This window comes from Aethalodelphis obliquidens, unplaced genomic scaffold (genome assembly GCF_003676395.1).
Source record: "Aethalodelphis obliquidens isolate GAN/ISIS:26980383/991018 unplaced genomic scaffold, ASM367639v1 scaffold1, whole genome shotgun sequence".
NCBI lineage: Eukaryota > Metazoa > Chordata > Mammalia > Artiodactyla > Delphinidae > Aethalodelphis > Aethalodelphis obliquidens.
In genome coordinates this window covers 99,530,160-99,553,061 of record NW_020837945.1, presented here as the reverse complement: position 1 = coordinate 99,553,061, position 22,902 = coordinate 99,530,160, and the positions used below count along the sequence as shown (strand labels likewise).

The 22,902-nt window shown below is 33.5% G+C and overlaps 1 protein-coding gene across 3 annotated transcripts in view; it reads right to left on the bottom strand.

Annotated features, from left to right (window-relative positions):
- BCHE (butyrylcholinesterase) overlaps positions 1-22,902 on the bottom strand; it is an 88,883-nt gene that overhangs the window by 55,234 nt on the left and 10,747 nt on the right. Inside the window, exon 3 of one of the 3 annotated variants that reach the window (XM_027112510.1) lies at positions 4,566-5,757. The exons of 1 other annotated variant lie outside the window; for it this stretch is intronic. In XM_027112510.1, coding sequence (XP_026968311.1) covers positions 5,730-5,757 — 28 coding nt within the window. In that variant the 3' untranslated portion in view covers positions 4,566-5,729. Of the gene's footprint in view, positions 1-4,565; positions 5,758-10,748; positions 11,699-22,902 lie in introns of those variants that run through there. One more of the 3 variants, XM_027112518.1, reaches the window with a different exon arrangement.

The following is a 22,902-nucleotide window of genomic DNA, read 5'->3' as shown; positions in this document are numbered from 1 at the left end:
ATATATATATATATATACACAAATCTATGGTACAAGAATAGTGAAATAAAAACAGCCATCAGTTTAATGGACTGAAGGTGAAATAGAATCTTTAGTATCAGCCATACATCACTTAAAGTCAGAGTTAAGGAAATATTCAGAAGTTGAAACTGTTGTAGTCAGATTTGAATCTCAGAAGGAACAGTTGATGGGGTTTGGAGGTTTGAAAAAGGTAGTAATGTGATTAGTATCTTTTTTCAGTATAGATATTATCAAAACTTTAGACAAACTATGATCTATCATATTTTTCTAAAGAAGTTATTACTTTTTTTTTTTTGGTTGGTGGAGTGGAGATAGTAAGTCAACTAGTACATAATTTTCATTTCTTCATATTTTTTTGAGGTAAATATTACTGAAAAACAAAAAAAGTTATATTAGGTTCCTCACATTAATTAAAATTTTCCAGCATCTGTTTCTTTGAAAAAATAAGTTTAGAACAAAAATCCTGCAGATTAAGGTAAATTATAGTTGAATTACAATGTTTGTCTACCTTTCTGACATCATACAAGATTCTTTTTTTTAAAGAATTTTGTTCCAATTTCTCATGATAAAGGCCATTTTTAAAGTAAAGTAACTTTTTTTTTTTTTTTTTTTTTTTTTTTTTTTTTTTTTTTTTGCGGAACGCGGGCCTCTCACTGTTGTGGCCTCTCCCGTTACGGAGCACAGGCTCCGGACACGCAGGCTCAGCAGCCATGGCTCACAGGCCTAGCCACTCCGCGGCATGTGGGATCTTCCCGGACCGGGACACGAACCCGTTTCCCCTGCATAGGCAGGCGGACTCTCAACCACTGCGCCACCAGGGAAGCCCCAAAGTAAAGTAACATTTTTTAGAAGCTTATTTGTCCAATAACTTTCCTTATTGGAAAGAAAATAGAGTTGAAATTCTCCCTACATGGAGCACAATATTATTTTAATACACTTAAAATAGTTACAGTTGTTTTTAATAACCAGTTAACATTGTAGTGGACACTGAGATACTCATTTTAAAAATGATTGAGATCAAAATAGAGAAATTTGATTAGAATCTTAAAAATAAAAAGTGTTTTCCTCACATTGAAATTGTTATGATTAAGGTTTTGTTGAGTTGGATTTCATTAAGAAAAACTGACCACCGAGTAGTATAGTCTTGCTTATTTTAAATATTAAGTATTCTGACACCAGCTATTGGGAAAGGAATGATAGATATGTCAGATACCATTTATGAATTCATAAACACTGAGGAAAAATAGATTTTTAGGAATTTTTTTGAACTTGTCAAATATATATCTAATCTTTGTATATACTAATTACATACATTATAAGGAAACAATGAAAAAAGTTTGCTATTTTTTAAAGTAATTTTTGGTATGTTTAATTTCTAATACTCCAGTGATACTTTATGAAAAAATGCTGCATAATCAATCCACTGTGATAAGATTGTCTTTAGGAAATATCTTTGAATTAAATACCAATTTTGTCTTCTATAAACATAATAAATAAATATTTAATTTTAAAGGCTATGACTATATTGTGGTTACTTTATTTCTGCTACAACTTAAGAAGGCCGATTTTGAAAGCATTTAGCCTGTTATGAATATTCTCCCAAAATGCTATTTATATCTACAAAACAGAGGTATATACTACAGAAAAATGCTGAATATATTCTTATCTGTGGGTAAGTTAAGAAAGTGAAATGTAGGGGAAAAAAAATCATCAATTAAGGAGTGGTATATTACAGTTATTTATTCCTTTTGACTTTATATATATTATTTCATCACTAAGAAAGTCAAAGACTATTTTTACCTTTTATATTTAAAGAATAGACAATCCATAAGTATTTCTCAAGATATTATGAAATTATTTCCTTTTATGATAAATGGGTGTCCATAATATTACATAGTACTTAGCTTATGGAAGACAAAACTGTTATGAACTTTCATTTTTCTATATTTTCAGTAAAAATGTTTATCCTTTATTTTCTGTGGACTATTTTGAAGGTTGGATGGATAACATTAAGCGAATATAAATTAAAATATTGAAGTTCAGGTACAAAAAAAAGCTAAACCCAATTTCCATGTGGTTTCTATTTAAAAATTTTATGAGAGTTTTTCAACTTTTATGATAAGACATCAAACTTTTGCCAAATTTGAATGTTTGTAGGTCTCCTGTGTGACATAACAGCTTAAATAGAGGATACTTTTATTTTATTGTTATATAATAACAATTTAGAATGAATGAGTAGATTTAAAGAATTTTTGACATTCAAGATGCATTAAAATATGTTACTTGCCATTATATATGTGTCTATATAATTGTACATGCGTAACTGTTTAGATCCATTGCTCATATTTAGCATAAGTTTATTAGTGATACCTTAACACAAGTTTGCGTTGGGTATATTCCCCTCTAACTAATCTCACTCATATTGCTATGCATTTTTATAATCTGAGGATAGCATATTTTCATATTTACAGTACCTTCCAAAGTAGAGTACATAATATAATAATGTACACAAGTTACCTAAGAGAAGTGACATGGTTTTTATGATTAACTTGTAATATTTAGTAAAAGTTGACTTTAGCATGTTTAGTAAAGCATGGCCCTTAATTAAATTTCCTTCACTGCCAAAATTTCAAAAACACGGTGTTGTCTAGATAAGAATTATGTTATCATAACTTATTGGAAAATGCCCCTATTTCTTCAGTATTTTATAGAGGTCAGTAGAGTTTTACTCATTCTTAGGAGGATTTTTAATGTTTATTATTAGTAGTAATATTAAAAATTGCCATTCTTAATCATGCCTACTATGTGATGAACATTATATTAGGTAATTTAAATTCATTCTCTATTTTCACACTAATTACAGAATTTGAGATTTATTTTGGCGACAAAAGTAACAAGTTTTAGGTAGGCTGTATTCTTGCTAACTGAATTTTTTTTTTTTTTTTTTTTTTTTGGTACGCGGGCCTCTCACTGTTGTGGCCTCTCCCGCTGTGGAGCACAGGCTCCGGACATGCAGGTGCAACGGCCATGGCTCACGGGCCCAGCCGCTCCACGGCATGTGGGATCTTCCTGGACCGGGGCACGAACCCGTGTCCCCTGCATTGGCAGGCGGACTCTCAACCACTGCGCCACCAGGGAAGCCCGCTAACTGAATTTTTAAAAATATATATTCATTAATGGATGGATGGATAAAGAAGTTGTGGTATATATATACAATGGGATATTATTCAACCATAAAATAAGAGAAAATACTACCATTTGCAATAATATGGACAGACCCTTAAGGCATTATGCTCAGTGAAATAAGTTAGAGAAAGAAAAATACTGTATATAATCTCACTTATACATGGAATCCAAAAACAAAAGCATACCAAACTCATAGAAAAAGAGAACAGATTTGTGGTTACCAGAGGTGGAGGGTGGGGAGGGGGAATTGGAGGAAGGTGGTCAAAAGCAGCAAACTAGATTAGTACAAGGGATGTAATGTACAACATGATGGCCGCTGTATGACATGTAGGAAAGTTGTTAAGAGAATAGGTACTAAGAGTTCTCATTACAAGGAGAAATTTTCCTTTTCTTTTTATTATATCTATATGAGATAATGGATGTTAACTAAACCTATTGTGGTAATAATTTCACAATATATATAAATCAAACCATAATGCTGTATACCTTAAACTTACACAGTGATGTATGTCAATTATTTCTCAATAAAACTGGGAAAAGTAATTAGGTTTGTTATCTATAGTTACACTCAGTATGAGCTAGGGATAATATTTTTCTGTTTAATTTGTGATTTTCTAGCAGCAGGTTCAAATTCATAGGCAAGATGTTTATGACAGTTTTCCATATTGTCTCTACTAGGAAGATTATGTCCACACAAAATATCTTGATATACACTATACATAGTGTCCTGGAAGAGTGCAGATTCCGGGACATACACTCCCTTCATTTGTGTACTAATGTATTTTAAGGGATTCACTGAATACTTTACATAGCTTTATCACTTTATAACATTTGTTCTTATTTTGTCCTTGGGTGTATTATTTTGTTACCAGCTTTCCACTCAGAGGCTAGGCTGTGATATTGGGACAAACACCACTAGTCACAATGCCACTGGGAATAAGGATGCTTATTAAGGAATAAGGATGTGCATCAGCTCTGCTTTGATGACCATCTGGAGAATCAAGTTCCTCCATTTGAAATGAATAGCAAGTTATTTGACATTGGTTTCCTTAGTAGTCCTTGAGGTAAGCTGTTATCTCTTTTAAATATTTTTATTCTTAAGTATAACATTAAATGAAGAATTGGTGTGGTGCTTTCAACTCAAAGAACAAACTGTAGCAAGATCAGAACATAAGACTGAGGGGAAACTTCTGCACAAACAGAAACATCTGATTCAGGATTAGTACATTAAAACTCCAATTAAAACATGCAGTTGAATGAATTATCCTTTCTTTTTTTACATTTTACTTGAGCTATAAATTAAATTGACCCAAGTTTATTTCACAGTGATGATAAAAATGAAGCTGCAGTACACAATAGATAGCTGAAGTAGACACAATAAATCTTTAATTTTTTAAATCAGCCATGAAAACAGCAGCAATGCTAAATTTTAACCAGTAGAATATGACAACCTGAGAAATGAAACAACCTGGCTCAAAAGTGGAAGCCTCAAACTGCAAAAGAATCTAAAGTGGAGCAATTTAGGTCTCCATTTAAGAGGCAGTTACAAACCTCACAGAAGAGGTGAAATTAGGAATGATTCTGCACATGCAGGTGGAGGTCTAGTTCTTCTTCTAACTAAATTTCCATTTAATGCCAAAGGACAAGAGTCAAATAAAGATGAAGACACACCTACCTATATATTCATGAAGAGGAGCCCCACCTGTGTGCAAATGTGCTTGACAGAGGGATGTAAATGTGGAGGGAAATTCAAGAATGAAGGATAAATTGAAAAGTAATAAAATTATTTTAAACATGAGAGGAGTTTTGTATGAACAGACAATGGTAATGTTCTGGGAATAAATGAATTATCTGCATCTACCAAAAAACACAAAACTCAACTGACAGTAGAAATTAATTTGATTTACTCTTCAAAAATTCTATGTTTGGATTTCTATTTTCAGCATTAAAATTTTAATTTCTAAATTTGAAATAAAGACAATTTAGTCTGATAATTTAGACCTCTTGTTTCCTCAACAAGACAGTAGGGCACGTGGATAACCATTGTTACCTTCCTAGTGCATAGAGTTTCAGCTTAAGCAGAGAATTTTCTGTGAGTAAGTATTGGATATAGTAGGGATTAAAAAATAATAGTAAACAGTAAAATCTAGAGTGGCAAGGTGGCTACGTGATCTAGTGGAAAAAAAATGGGCTTTGGCGTCAGAAAGACTTGGGTCAGAAGCCCATTACAAATCATGTCTAACCTTTGATTTTCCCCAATTTTATTCACCCTATCTCTTCATCTAACTAGGAGAGATAATACCTTCTAAGCAAATTTGTTGTCAAAATTAAATTAAATGCATTAATATATGTAAACACACTTAGTCCAAAGCTAGAAACTTGATAAATTTCTTTTCTATTTTTTTCCTTTCTTTTCTCTCCTTCTCATCCATCATTCTCTAGAGATTCTTTTTACTGTAGATCAGTTCAAGAGTTCAAAATATCTGCAGGATGGATCCTGAAGATTCTGTGAGTACAGACTTTCAAGAACAGATAAGGGACCACCTCATTCTATCAGGAACAAACAGAAAATTATATAAGTAAATATTTTTAGTCTTTATCCATTCTTAACACTTTGGTACTAACTCTGAAATACATAATTTTATCAATAGTTAGACAGTTTGATGAGATAAAAATATACTGTAGTATCCTTGTTCAAAGTTTTCTTAGATATAAATCCATAACTGGATAAAAATTGTACCTCATAAGTCTTTTATATTTTTGTGGATCTACCACAAGACTTAAAAGACAAAAGTATTATATTTATCACTGTTTATACTCTATGTTTAGGTTTAAGGCATTAAATATGCTCTTGGTGGCATGATAACCTAACCATTTGTTTCACATGCTAGACATAAGAAAACTATAAAACTACAGTATTATGGTTTCAAATAAATGGAAAGTTCAATTTTTAAACTGTGCTTAAAATTGGCATTTCTAATTTTGTGAATTTTTAAATTCAATTCTTGCATTCTAGTTATAACTTAACTGTTGTAGAGTGCCAGGGAAGTTAAATGAAAATGAAATATTTTACATACATTTTTCATATTTTTTGCTAGTTACTAATGATGTCATTAATATTTATTTGAGCCGTCTTTAATGTGGTATCTTCCCATGGTGAAAAATGTTCAAATAATATTCTATAGAAAGAGATGTAATACTGTGGCTAGGCATACACCCTGATAGTGTATGGGTGTGAAGGGGGAAACTTACTAAATATACCTTCTTTAATATGGAAGTATGTATATTCTAGTTATTAAGGGATATGCTCCAAAGCATTGTACATTGGCATTAGTTCTTCCTGATTTTTTCTAACCCCTTTCTCTGTTGTTTATCATTTCAAGCTAGTAAAAATGTTTAGTATGCCCTTCATAATTCATAGGGTTTCCACAATTCTCTAATTGCTCAACCATCTTTACTTTCGTTCCATGACGGTCTTCTGCATACATTTTTTGTTGTTGTTGTTCAGGATTATGGTTCCAAACTTTTTAACCAGGGAAAAAATGGTATAAAGAGAAGCTACCATGGATTAAACCAACACAAACTGCAGAATTATAATAAATCAATGTTCTATGTCATGTTGTTAAACAAGAAATAAGTTCACTTTGACTATTTACCAATAACTTTTTTAAATACTTCAAAAAATTAAATAAAAATACTTCAATATGTAGCTGGAATCTTTTTGATGTTGAACTAATTTTTATATTATTTTCAATATTAAATTATCAAATATTTTTGTCATATTCTTACAGTCATCTTTTATTCTCTTGTTTTTCTTCTTTACTGAATAATTTTCAGTTCTTAAATCACTAAAGATTGAAGATCAATTTTGATTTTTCATCACCTTATTACCTTCCACTTGTGGATATCTGATTATGTTTATATCTAGAGCAGGTTTACAATGGGAGAATTTACATATGATGCACCAATATTTTATAAAGTCAAAACTACTTTACAAGATAAAGGTTATTGATCCTTAACTACGTTGAAAAGTTGGTTGAGCATATTCTGTTAAAACCTTAATTGATCCACCATTTAGATTCACTTATTGACACCAAAATCTTTCCCTAGTCCAAAAACTGGAGACAAAAATGTTAAAAGACAATGTTGAAATAATTTCTAGGCCTACAATGGAACTGCTCCTGCCTAAGGTGCTATATCAGCAAACCCAAACTTTGAAAACATTTGTACTCCTGTAAATGCTCTGTTTTACCAGAAAAGTAGTACAGTTAACCCTTGAACAACATGGGTTTGAATTGCTCAGGTCCACTTATATGCATATTTTTTCTCAATAATAAATACTACAGTACTACGCGATCCTCCGTTGTTTGAATCTGAGGCTGTGGAATATGTATACGGAGGCCAACTATAAATTATACTGGATTTTCAACTTCACAGGAGGGTGGGTGCCCCTAATCCCAGCATTGTTCAAGGGTCAACTGTACATCCAGTCAGCCAACCCCCAAACATCAAGTCAACTCTGGGCTCTATACTTATTTCCTTATCCTTGATCTTTAATAAGGTCACACATGCAACACCAGCCAGTCCTGTCCTGTCTCCTTCTTACTGTTTCTAAAGTCTATAAAACTCGCTCCTGTCCAAACATCCCTCAGGAAGAGCACTACACTGCTTGTGAAACACTGTATTCCCCCAGTCCATAGACTGTTTTCCCTTGAATAGAACACCAAACCCGATACTAAGGTGTTTTATTTTTGCCGTTTGACAGCAATGAATATAAATTTATGTTTTAAGCAAATTTTCTGTAAAAGTTTCCACATAAGAAAGGGCAATTGTAAAGATGAGGTTCAATTTCATATTTAGAAGTTAATAATTTTTCTCACTTTAAAAATTACTTATTCATTACATATAAATGATCTCCATTGTACTCATGGTAGAAAAAGAATGTAATTAATTAAAGATATAAACCATCCAATGTGGCTCTATATTATAATTTAGGTAGAGATCAAAAAACCTATCTTAATTTACACTTAGTTCATTAGAAGCCCGAGTAACTAATAGAATATCTGAATCCCAAGTTGATGGAGGAGACAAGATTAGGACTTGTACATCCTTGAATTTTAATTATTTTTATAGTTGTTATGTTTATTTAACTTCCACAATGGTTACTTTGTAATAAACCCCCTTATATTACAAGGTCTGAGTAATTTATTTTCTAATAACTCAAATTGATAAGTAGATAGAACATTATAAATAATTTGGGGGGGTAATAACTTGAAAATGAAATCTGAGATTGCAGTCTAGTGTTATAAATAGAATTAGTTTGAAGAATCTACAAATAACATATTTTCTGGTTTATGTTATTTTTCCCTCATTCTTTATTTCAGTGTTCACTAATATGATTCAAAAGTCTTTATGAACACATTTTATGAAACATTCATTTCCCAGAGGTTATCTTTTCTTAAGCAGAAAAGAAAACAAAACAAAAATCCAAAAATAATAAAATAAACTCAAATGCATATTCAGAGATTTAGGCTGAGGGAGAAGGAAACCTTATTTCTATTATAATGCTAATATTTAGACCAAGTTTTGCCCTTATGATGTTGATCTTTACTTTCCTCAGCTCATTTAACACTTAATGGAAACCCTAAATATGCAGACTGAGTCCTGCCTAAACCCAGAGCCAACCTTGAGAAATGCAGCCAGGACAGTAGAAATGCAGTGAGTCCCTTTGAAACTGGAGGGAATGGGGCAGGGCACAACATTTAAAAGAATGACATAGGCCCAACGGCAGGACATAAACTGGTTAGAACCAGCTAGGTCCAAGATGACAGACAACTGACTTCCACTAGACCTTGAGCATGCTAAATGACACACCCACAGGCACCATGACAGCTCCAAGGCTGACCACAAAAGGTCAAAAAGTGGGCAGTGGCCTAACTCCTGGAAATCCCCACCCCTTCCCCAAAATAGCTGGAATACTCCTCCTACTCATTAGCCTATGAAATTAACTACCCCTATAAAAACTGACAACCCCCATACCCTGGTTCCTCTCTTGCCTTTTGACATGTTCCATACTCCATCTGTGGAGTGTGTTTCTTTCTAAATAATCCACTTCTTGCCTATCACTTTGCCTCTCATTGAATACCTTCTGTGCTGAGACACAAAGAACCTGAGCCTCAGTAAGTCCAGACACCGGGTGAGTGAATGTAATTAAAAGACTGTGGGTTCAAGTCCCAGTCTGGGTTTTGGTTGGGTTCGAGTCCTGGCACGTGGATTCAAGTCCTAATCTCAGTTGCATGGTTTCACCTTGATAGCCTCATTCTCCAATCCCTGCTGGCCTGATCCAGTTGTGAGAATGAGTTCTCACTTCAGTGTCCATTGTTTTATTCTGTTCTTCTTCCTGTCAACCTGTGGGCCTGATACCGAGCAGGACCCTGTGGGGCTCTTGGGCACAAAAGCCTTTCTGTGTCCCCCATTTCTTGGTTACAGGAAATAGGCTTCATTCAGACTCTATGACCTTCCCTGAGTTCCAATGAGCAGGTTCAAACAGTTGCTAATTAGGGAAGGGAGGGGATGTGGAGACAATGGAGGAACAGTCAAAAGAAACAATGTTGCAGCCTTGGGGCAAAGTCCTGGTTCTCCTTCAAGGGATATACATAACATACGTATACTTTGAGCTGTTTTGCAGATACTGAAACCCCCACCAGGTGGGAGAAGATAACGGTATGTTGCCCACAAGCACGTAGACCCCAGACCAGTTGGAACCAAGAGGTTGATGATGCGTACTCCCACTTACTTTACCACCAACCATTCAGAAGAATGTCCACGAGCTGATCACGCCCTTTTTGAACCATTGCTATAAAACTTCTTACTGCCTCTCCAAGTTGGGACACATGGTTTTGAGGGCATTAGCCCACTGTGGCCCCCTTTCCCTGGCAAAACAATAAAGCTATTCTTTTCTACTTCATCCAAAACTCTGTCTCCAAGATTTAATTTGTTGTCGGGGTACAGAGGCTGGATTCGGCTTCAGGCCCTTCACTGAACTTCCCTCCGACACTTTTTCAGCTTTTGCCAAACTTTGTTTCTTGAGGCTACTTCACATTTGCTGTAGGCTGTCTGACTTCCAGTTAGGGTTACCAGATTTAGCACAAACAAAACAAAACAAAACAGAACCCCACGTTAATAGTGAATTTTAGCTAAACAAGTAATTTATCGATTTATTTTTTTAGTTTAAGCATGCCCCATGCAGACTTATGAGACATACTTACACTAAAATAAATCTGTTTAGCTGACCTAAACAATATGTAACTAATCAACTAGGTATCCTGTTCTTTATCCATCAACTCTACTTGCAGTATGTGTCTGGAAATATGTCAGATATTTTACATGTGGTTTCTCAAATTTTCATGACAGCCAAGAGATAGGTATTAGCATTCCCATATTAAAGATAAGGAAACTAAGGGCAGAAAAGATTCAATTATTTGCTCTTTCCCTTTCCCATTGGTATATAAAAATTCTAATATAGAGGGGACAAAGTACGGGAAAGAAGTACCTGTGTTCTTCCATCAGAACACAGGGCTCAAGCTGGAGCTCTGGTTTTTACTAATACATGTGGAATTTTGAGCAGCTTAAGTTCTTTAAATACCCTCAGTAACCTTGTCACCACATGTTGATGATGATTATACTTCCTTAGAAAGTTGTCTGTCCTAATGAAAGTGAAGTCCTGAGCAGAGAACGAGCACATGTTAGCAGTTAATACATTCTAACTGATGTTATTATTAATATGAACAATACTATAGGCTTAAAATTGTTAATCCAAATGCTACTTGGTCACTACTTTCTTAAGAATATTCAGACCACAACAAAAGCCTAAATTATTATATATAGGTCATGTGTGAGGCATATTCCTTAAGGGCTCAGTTATTTTTATTGTAACCGCATTTATTTTATTATAACAAATTAATTTTCCTAACAGATATTGCATAATACTTCCTTGAATCTTAAAGGATACATGGAAGGCACTACATAACATGTTTTGTGGACTCAGGGTCAATATTTTGTCACTACTTAACAGGAGGTTGTGCATCAGAGGTTACTATCCCTCCCCCACCCACAGCTGCTTGTCTGGCTGTTAGTTTGTGACCTCTCAGTTTTGTTGTAAAGTTGCTTGCTTCCTGCCCTAGCTCTCAGAAATCTGCTGCTTCTGATTGTGTCTCATTTTAAAAAATAGAGAAATAATTCTTTCAGAATTTAGGGCACATTATAAGTCCATAGGTTCCAAAGGATGAAATACAACCTTTTCTGTGGAATGAATATCAAAGAAATATTTCATGACAGCCTTTTTTTGATGTTCAGAATATTTGGGTGGTGGTTTTATTTTCCCTTTGCTTCCCATCTCTTGATTCCCTTAGTTTGTGCTCTTCAAAGTCCAAGTTACTGACAGCCTGATTTCTAACCAAAGGGTTTGCATTGTATTTAGATTCATTGTTTTCTAAAAAGAAAATAAATAAATGAATAAAGTTAGGTAGATGATTATGATGCTGACACAAAACCATTATTAGTCACATTAATCACTATACCATTCCCATCAGCACACAAACCTGTTGCAACATCTCCCATGAAAAAGCAAAAACAATCAAAAAACCTCCTGCTCTCTTGTTCCCATATCCCCTGTTTCAATTCCCCTGTTCCACTTAAAAGTAAAGCTCTTTGAAAAAGACGATTCAAATTGCAATTTCTAATTATTTTCCTCTCATTCTCCTTTGAATTGCCATTAAGGTTTTAGTCCCTATCACTCCATCAAAATATCAGGTATCTTTGCCACCAATAATCTGCACAGTTCCAAACCCACAAAACTTTATATACAGTTTCATATAGTTTTCCTTATACTTATCCTGTATTTGATACAGATATTCACTCCCTCCTTGAAATGCTTTCTTCATTTGGTCTTGGGAGATATTTTGTTCTCCTAGTTGGCCTTCTAACTCATTGGCTAAACATTCTATTCTCTCTGCTGGTTACTCTTCCTTCTCCAAATCTCTAGCCTTGAAGAACTCAGACATCTGCCTCCGTAAATGATATAGTCCTTTCTCATGACTTTACATACCATTTTCATGTTGTTAGATACCAAATTTATATCTCCAGCTTCTACCTCTCCCTTGAATTTCAGACTTCAGTATTAGAATAGCTATTTTATTGCTCCAAGTGTCTACAGAATAGGCAGCTTAAATTTAAAATGTTTAAATCAGCACTTTTGATTACACAGTCTCAACCATTATCCTACCATAGTCATCCCTATCTCAGAAATTGGCACCTCTGTTCTTCTGGTGGCTCAGGTCTAAAAGCTTGGTGCATCCTCTTCTCCACTTGCTCTCTCATATACCACATCCAATCTATCAGCAAATCCTGTCAGATCTTCTTTCAAAGTATATCCTGACCATGGCTTTCCAGTTATACCTAATTCAAGATACCACCTGGATTGCTACAGTAGCCTCCTAGCTCCTTTCTCAGATTCACTCTTATTTACCTACCAGTCAGAGAGATGAGATGCTTATAAAGTTTGAGTCAAATCATGCCACTCGATTGCTCCAAATGTTCCACGACTTACTGTTTCACTCAGATTCCAGAAAACGTATCTAAGCTCCAAATCTTATATAGCTTGACCCTCTGTGCTTCTCTGACTTTGCCTTTTACCACTTATCCCTCACATACACTCACTGTCTTGCTGTTCCTGCAAAATCCTAAATATTTCAGTCTTAGGGCACGTCCTTGCTGCTTTCTCTCCTGAGAAAACTTTTTCCCAAGATATCGACACATTTTTCTCTGAATATCCACATAATTAACTCTGTCATTTTGCTCTAATATAACTCTGTGAGAGGCTTTTCATGGCAACCCTACAAATAGTGTCACATTCCACTCATTTCAGGCTCTATGTCCCTAAATATGCTTAATATTTTTTCAGAGCTCTGATCACTATAAGACATATTATACATTTGTTTATTGTCTTTTTCCGTCTATAAATTGTAAGGCCCCTGAAGGTAGAAACTTTCTCCGGGATTTTTTTTTTCCCCTCCAACATTTTCCTTTTCATTTTTTTTTCTTTCTTTCCCTTGGTATATTTTGATTACTACTGTATTCACATCACCTAAGTAATACTTGGTGCATACAGGCTTTCAAATATATTTGTTGAGTGACTAAATGGAAGAATGAATAAACAAATCATCATATTCCATGACCCATCTAAAGAAATATTATTAATTTGTGATTAGCAAGTGCTTTATAAAAGATGTGAATTTTAATTACAATGAGCTTCATAAAATGTGTAATTTTTCCTATTTCCAGAAACATTATCAAACCAGCATGAGCCTGATTGGCATTGTGACTTTTAAGAAAAACATAAATTCTAACACTTGGGATATCATTGGGTTATTATTTGGTTTATAATGGTTTATCAGGTAAAATATATTTTGTAATTAATAATTCTAGTCATAAAAAATATTATTTATATATCAATCCTTAGAGAATGATACACCAAAAGTAATTCAATTTAATTTGTAAGATAAAGATTCACTTGCTTTTACATAACAGAGGTCTGTGGACAAGTGAATATTAACATTTCATGTATAATAAATCAATAGATTACCCCATCAGGTTAATAGTACCTATCATGCTAATATGAAGATGTCCAGGAGAGATATTAACATACAGAAAAGTTAAAAGAGTGGAATTATGCTTTTTAGCTCTGATCTTGAGTGTTATTGACTGGGAAGGAAAATTGGAGCAAAAACAATTTCTTGGAACTTAATATAACCAACCACATTTTAATCACATCTGATTATGGAACAGTCAGAAAAATATAGTATTTTAAACAGAAACATATTTAAAGTCACATTTTGGTTACTGCATTTTGTTATTTTGAGGTTATTATTTTGTATCTGACAAGTCTTTTGAAGTATTGCATTTATGTGTACATTCCTGAAAATTTGATGCTGACTTTTAAAATATAATTGATAATTAATTCTAATTTCAGATTGAACTTAAGATTTACAGGTAGACTGGATGTTATAATTTTTCCAAATACAGAAAAAACTTTGGGCAAACATAGAGAACAAATCACATTAAGCTATTTCCAAGTAAACTGATCCTATAAATATGATTTTCTATGTTTGAATGAGCTCTCTTATATCCCCAAAACATTAGTTTTCCCCTACTTCACTGTGAAGAGTATTTCAAAACACTTAGTCAAATATATTTTAGTATAGCTATCTTTATAGAGGTAGTAGCCTTTTGGGGAATCTGGTTTCTCCTCATTCCACTGTCACTGATGGTAAAATATTGCTGCACTCTAATATGGTTTTGCAAATAACCTTATGTACATTTTAAATTGTCCTGTAACATAATTCCTTTTTTTCATATAAGTTACACTAATGCATATGTATATTTTTTCACTTACATTTATATTCTATTTGTTAAACTAAGGTATTTTACAGGAACACTGCAGCCAACTTTTATTTTATTCCTTACTAAATCCTCACCTAATTCCTAAGGGGGAAAAAAGAATTTGAAGCAATAGAACATTGATGCATTGGTGTGGTCATGATAACAATAAAATAAATCCCAGGGGATTTGAACCCTAACCCTTTTGTGAAGTCATCAAAATGTTCCAGTTAGGTTAATTATGATAATGTACCACAAATAATTATAGAATCAGAGAGTAAGGACTTTTTCCCTCTCTCTGGAAACCACTTGAACTATTATCTGTCAAAAAATCTAATTATAAGCCTGATAATAATTGGACTAGATGGCCAGATGACAGTCTTTCACAAACTTAAATTTGTCTCTGTATGTCACGATGTCTAATTTTAGTCTATGCTCTGCCCTTACCTCTATAACATTAACCAGGCAGGTATCAGCATGCTAACATGTTAAAATTATAAGTTTGCAACCAAATGCATTTCCTAAGCATATTTAATGACTGCTTTCATAATAATTCATGGTGAAGACACCCTGGAGAATGGATAATAGAAGGAAATGAAAGTTAATCGCCTTGAGTCATAGCTAATCTTTGTTCTTCCCCTATTAGCTCCAATTCACTTTTCTTCTATGGACCACACTCTTTTCATCAGAAAACGTTAAATAGTGTCATCATTTCAGCAAATTTTCATTCTAATAATAGCATCCATATACTTCATACCTTGTCAGTATAATGGTACCGTTCACTTTAAAACTATCTCTAACTGCTACCCTTTTGGTATATTTGAGACATCTCTTATTAAAAGGTGTGTTGTAATTAAGTCCTAGAATATTTATTTTTAGTTGAAAAATATAATAAAAATAAATTCAAGTGTAATTTGAAAATTAATTTCTTGGTGAAGGGATACAAACTCTATAAAAAGAGAACAGACACATGCTAAGTTCCTATACAGAGATTTAGAATAAAGGGGTACCTGTTCTCCACTAATATTTTCTTTAACTTTTCTTCAGTTTTTCTATTACCTTTTAAAAACATAAAATGATTCCAGGAGATGAAAAGAAAAGAACACACAAAGAAAATATACTTGTTTGAAAATTAAGTGGGGTTGAAATGTTATTTCAATCACTTTATTTCTTCTGTCATATATAAGTAAACACAATAGAAATATAGCTATTAAACACTAAATATTAAATAAACTTCACATTATAAATATTAGAAAATACATTATTATTAAGTTCACTTCTACTAGTAAAATGAAGTTATAGCAATACATATAAAACACCCATCCTATATATATCTGGAATATAGCAATAAAGTTCATTATTTTAGAAATCTGGCAAATCTGTAATTTCTAATTATTGCAATTATAATTAATTACACAGAAACAGGCCTATTTTAAATTCTCCCAATTATTCAAAGTAATCTTGTGCACTAAGGAATAATGACTTAGCATTTCATTTAATGTCACTTACTTTCCAGTACAAATGTCAAGAAATGTTCATATTTATTTTTTAAAGCTCAGTGAACCAGGGGACTGAAAGTTTAGTAATACATTTTTGTTCCTATTTAATAAGTTGTCCCTCACACTGTAAGGGAATAAATAATAAATAAATAAAACACACAAGGATAGCAGCAGGTATACTGATGTGAAGTTACTAAAAATACTTTGTTAAGTAACTTTTTGGTTTCATGACATCAAAATAGGACAAAATAAAAGTGCCTTGTGATATATCATTTATTTCTGGCAAAAAAGTATTAGGAAACAGTAACAAATTCAGAGCAGTTCTGAATAAATGAATTCTCACCAAAAAGACAGAAGCAAGTTAATTGCCTCAATTTTGCAGTTTACCTTTATTTGTTTGAAAACTTGATTAATGTTGAGTCAGGAAGTTAAACAATTGTACATTCTTGGGAGGAAGCCAAGTTTAATCTTAGATGAGAATAAATTGAAGTAGTTTATGCCTGGTAGGGGCAAAACTGAATTTGTTTAATGGAAAGGAGGAATGCAGTTTCCTGTCAATGATAAGGTTTATTTCAACATGTCAATAGGGTTGTATATTTATAGTCCCATTTTTCAGATAAGGAAAAACAGTAAGGAATTTTAAGTAACTTGTCTAAGGTTATATTATATACAAAGGATCTGTAGAAAGATTAACACTGGACACATTAGGGCTATCACTTATGATCGGGAAGACTGTGTAACTGCACTGTGAATAGCTCTCCTTGAGGTTGTGCCCTGGAAGAGCTCTGAAAATAGCACCCAGAGAGGACATAGCAAACAAAAGATGCTCTGCAACAGCAGGAGGCAACTGGAGTTGTCCTGGAATAATGATCCTCTATCTGTCGTTATGCTACTAATTGTATTTTGGCTTATTTTCCTTCTTTAGCTGTTCTGTCTATCTGACAAATCAAGTTTGATTTCACCAATTTCCTGTATCACTGAGGTAGTGCTGAATATACGTCATTAAGTGCTGGTTAATTTAATCTATTTGTCATCAAGCTATTGACTGGATGAATAATTGATGGATATATATGTTATATTGATATTTCAACAACTTCTATTATAGGATATTGGATATAATGCACATATGGACCTGTCTGCTATTTGGATATGGGTTTCATTCATTTTTAGAGATGGGATTGAGGGAAAAGCAGAAACAAGCAAAGTACATATGGGTGGAAATTCCAACTAGCAAAGGCATAAATGCATTGTGGCTTCTACTTTATGAGGACTCTCAAAGACTGCAACTAAAGACACTAAATTTGAGTACCATTTAGTGCTTTCACAGAATAATGTTTTCTTTATTTTTGCAAGAAGTCAAATTAAAAAGTTTTTTTTCTAATATATTTTGGAAATTGACAAGATCTTTTAAAGTTACTGAAAAAAATGAATTTCATGGAACTGAATGAGAAATGTAAGGTTAAGATTCTCTTAAAATACAAATGGGAGAGAGGTTGGGCTTTCATCTTCATCCATGATGGAGTGATTGAAACTGGATTAACTCTGCTACCAAAAACAATTATATACTAGACCAAAAACAAACAAACCAAAACAAAAAGACAATGAGTTTCAGGAACTGGATAACAGGCAGCATAAGTCTATGATGTTTGAGAGAAGGGGAAGTTCAAGGTAAGTCCACATTTACTGTGGTTACTCACATAAGGATAAATTATTGTCCAAGATGCAGGGAGCTTGAGACTAAGCAGAGTACAGTAGGTTCACTGAGGTTAGAAGACAGAAATAAGAGTTCTAGGATACAGAAGAAACTAGAATCTGTGGGACTCGTCTCCCTGCAGATCTTTGGCTGAGTCTTGGGCTAAATATGTACAAGATGAGAGTATGAGAGGCTAAACAGAGAGAAGATGCTGCAGGGCTGAGAGCAGAAAAGAGATGGGAAAACTGGAGAGTGAATAACTATTATAATGTTGTCAACACTTTTGTTTTCATCTCACTAATACCTCATTAATACTCAGTCTAGCTGAGTGGAAAGTTATAACTTGGGAGTAAAGAGACTCAGTCTATCCCCATCCTAATAGACACTTAAACCAAGTAACTGTAATACCCTCAGTGACAACAGACATTGGAGTTTAAGTCCTGCCAAGTGAGAGGGTCTATAAAATATCTTGGGCCGTTCATGGATTCACTCTAACAAAATATAAAACCAAGCCTATATACATTTGAGAAAAATTCATGTCTATACACATCCCTTAATTGAACTAGTAAAATTAAAAACAAACAAACATTATTCCATGGAAGCATACATTCTTCAGAGGAGGCTAAAATAATATAGAATTTCTACTCATATCATCCACAAAGTCTAGTACAAATTTGAAAATTTCTAGACATGCAAAGAAATAGGAAAACAGAAAATGAACCTATGAAACAGATATTGGATGAGCAAACAAAACCTTAAGGCAGCTATTGTAAGTATGTTCAAGAACTTAAAGGATAATATCTTTAAATAGAAAACAGGGAGGAACTCAGAAAAATAATGAAACTACTGGAAAAAAATAGATCTGAACACTAATGAGTGAAATAAAAAAATCATTGGGTAAGTTCAACCACAGATTGAAGAAGATAGAAGAGTCATTGAGCTTGCAGAGAAACCAACTTAAAAATGTACCTAATTTGAAAAACAGAAGTAAAACTGAAGAAAAGGCAAGAAAAGAAATGAAACTGAGTTATCTGTAGTGAGGTGGATGGACCTAGAGTCTGTCATACAGAGTGAAGTAAGTCAGAAAGGGAAAAGCAAATACCATATGCTAACGCATATATACAGAATATAAAAAGATGGTACTGATGAACCTAGTGGCAGGGCAGGAATAAAGACACAGACATAGAGAATGGACTTGAGGACATGTAGGGGGAAGGGGAAGCTGGGACGAAGTGAGAGGGTAGCATTGACATATATACACTACCAAATGCAAAATGGATGGCTAGTGGGAAGCTACTGCATAGCACAGAGAGATCAGCTGGATGTTTTGTGATGACCTAAAGAGATGGGATAGGGAGGATGGGAGGAAGGCTCAAGAGGGAGGGGATATGGGGATATATGTATGTATATGGTTGATTCACTTTGTTGTACAACAGAAACTAACACAGTATTGTGAAACAATTATACTCCAATAAAGATATATTAAAAATAAATAAATAAAATAGAAAAAAATGTATCTAATTTGAAAAACAGAAGCAAAACTGAAGAAAAGGGAACAGAACCTTAGAGACCTGTGGAACAAAATTCAATAGTCTAGTGCATGTATATTTGGAGTTCTTGAAGGAGGTAAGAGTGAGAATGGGGCAGAAAGAATATTTGATGGAATACTGACACAAAATTTCTCAAATGTGACATTGAAAATCACTAGGAAGAATCTTAGTAAACATCAGGCCAAAACAAAACAAAACTCCTCACCAAAGAAATCACACTTGGAAACATCATGAACAAACTATTGAAACCAAAGATAAAAAGAAAATTTTGAAATCAACCAAAGGAAACATTTTTTTAAATTGTATACAGGGGACAATCATATGAATAAAGGCTCCCTTTACATCAGAACTGAAGAGATAACAAGAAAATGAAACACAGCTTTAAACTGATAAAAGAATAAATGATCAAATCAGACTTCTATCTTCTTAAAAAATATTTGCTTCAATTGAAGCGTAATAAAGGTATTTTCAGATTAAAAAAAGCTGAGGAAATTTGTAAGTAGTCAACCTGCCGATGAGAAATCCTAAAGGATGTTCTTCAGCACAAAGGGAAATGATGTCAGATGAGAGCTAGAATCCACAAGAAAGAGTAAAGAACACTGGAAAGGTATATACATGAGTAAACATAAAAGAATATTTTTTTCTTTTCTTTTATGAATTTATATTAATATAACTGATCATTTAAGGTAAATAAAATTTTATGAGGGATTTTATATTATACATTGTATAAACATATGACAACAATATAAAAAAACATGGAGGACAATAAATGAAACTATACTGTTAGTTTCTTACATTTGTGAAGTAGTAAGAGTGAAAAGGAAAATAGGAAGCATGAATTGTTTAGAAAGTGGGAAATGTCAATGGCAAAGTGTTAAGTCATTCAGTATTAACTCTAAGTAGATAGTTATAAGTTACAGAAACAATTGTTAGCATTAAGACAAATACTGGGGAAAAAATTAAAGGCAAACTAAAACACCTGTTTAAAAATAAAATCAAATAAAACATTAAAATAATGCAGAAAAAAGCTGAAAAGGAGCAATAAGAAGGATGGATTAAAAATAGTAAGGTGGTACCAGAAAACTACTAGAGCTAATCAATGAATTTGGTAAAGTTGCAGGATACAAAATTAAGGCACAGAAATCTCTTGCATTCCTATACACTAATGATGAAAAATCTGAAAGAGAAATTAAGGAAACATTCCCATTTACCATTGCAACAAAAAGAATAAAATACCTAGGAATAAGCTTACCTAGGGAGATAAAAGACCTGTATGCAGAAAATTATAAGACACTGATGAAAGAAATTAAAGATGATACCAACAGATGGAGAGATATACCATGTTCTTGGATTGGAAGAATCAATATTGTGAAAATGACTATACTACCCAAAGCAATCTACAGATTCAATGCAATCCCTATCAAATTACCAACGGCAATTTTTATGGAACTAGAACAAAATATCTTAAAATTTGTATGGAGACTCAAAAGACCTGGAATAGCCAAAGCAGTTTTGAGAAAGAAAAATGGAGCTGGAGGAATCAGACTCCCTGACTTCAGACTATACAGCAAAGCTACAGTAATGAAGACAATATGGTACTGGCACAAAAACAGAAACATAGCTCAATACAACAAGATAGAAAACACAGAGGTAAACCCACGCACCTATGGTCAACTAATCTATGACAAAGGAGGCAAGGATATACAATGGAAAAAAGACAGTCTCTTCAATAAGTGGTGCTGGGAAAACTGGACAGCTACATATAAAAGAATGAAATTAGAACACTCCCTAACACCATACACAAAAATAAACTCAAAATGGATTTGACACCTAAATATAAGGCCAGACATTATCAAACTCTTAGAGGAAAACATAGGAAGAACACTCTTTGACATAAATCACAGCAAGGTCTTTTTTGATCCACCTCCTAGAGTAATGGAAATAAAAACCAAAATAAACAAATGGTACCTAATGAAACTTCAAAGCTTTTGCACAGCAAAGGAAACCATAAACAAGATGAAAAGACAACCCTCAGAATGGGACAAAATATTTGCAAATGAAGCAATGGACAAAGGATTAATCTCCAAAATACAGAAACAGCTCATGCAGCTCAATATTTAAAAAAAACAAACAACCCAATCCAAAAATGGGCAGAAGACCTAAACAGACATTTCTCCAAAGAAGACATACAGATTGCCAAGAAGCACATGAAAAGCTTCTCAGCATCACTAATTATTAGAGAAATGCAAATCAAAACTACAATGAGGTATCACCTCACACCAGATAGAATGGGCATCAACAGAAAATCTACAAACAACAGATGCTGGAGAGGGTGTGGAGAAAAGGGAACCCTCCTGCACTGCTGGTGGGAATGTAAATTGATACAGCCATTATGAAGAACAGTATGGAGTTTCCTTAAAAATCTAATAGAATTACCATATGATCCAGCAATCCCACTACTGGGCATATACCCAGAGAAAACCATAATTCAAAAAGACACATGCACGCCAATGTTCATTGCAGCACTATTTACAATAGCCAGCTCATGGAAGCAACCTAAATGCCCATCAACAGATGAATGGATAAAGAAGATGTGGTGCATATATACAATGGAATATTACTTGGCCATAAAAAGGAACAAAATTGGGTCATTTGTTGAGACGTGGATGGATCTAGAGACTGTCATATAGAGTGAAGTAAGTCAGAAAGAGAAAAACCAATATCGTATATTAACGCATATATGTGGAACCTAGAAAAATGGTACAGATGAACCAGTTTGCAGGGCAGAAATTGAGACACAGATGTTGAGAACAAATGTATGGACACCAAGGGGGGAAAGCGGAAGGGGGTTTGGAATGGTGGTGTGATGAATTAGGCGATTGGGATTGACATGTATAGACTGATGAGTATAAAATTGATGACTAATAAGAACCTGCTGTATAAAAAAATAAATAAAATAAAATTCAAAAAAAAAGAGAAAAAAATAATAGCAAGGTGGTAGATTTAAACAAAAACATATTGACAATTACATTAAATATTAAATAGGTTAATCACACCAACTGTAAGAAAGGGGTTTTTTTTGTTTGTTTTTAAATAGTTGGGTTCAAGTAAAAGGATGGAACAAAATATATTATGCAAATGTAAGCATGGGGAAACTTGATGTATCTATCTTAATATTAGGCAAAGTCAACTATAGGACAGAGACATTTCATAATGATAAAACAGCCAATTAATCAGGACTACATAATCCTAAAAGTACATGGAATTAATAGTATAGATTTAAAATATTATAAGGAAAATTAGCAGAACTAAATGGAGAAATAAATAATACCATAGTTATAGTCCAAGATGTTAATACCCTTCTCTCAGTATTTAAAACAAGTAGGCAAAAAATATTAGTAAGACTATTAGAAGACCTGAGCAACCATGAACTAATTAATTTACAGAACACACCATACCAAATAATTGAAGAACACACATTCTTTTCAAGAGCACATAAAATAATCACCCATAAAGA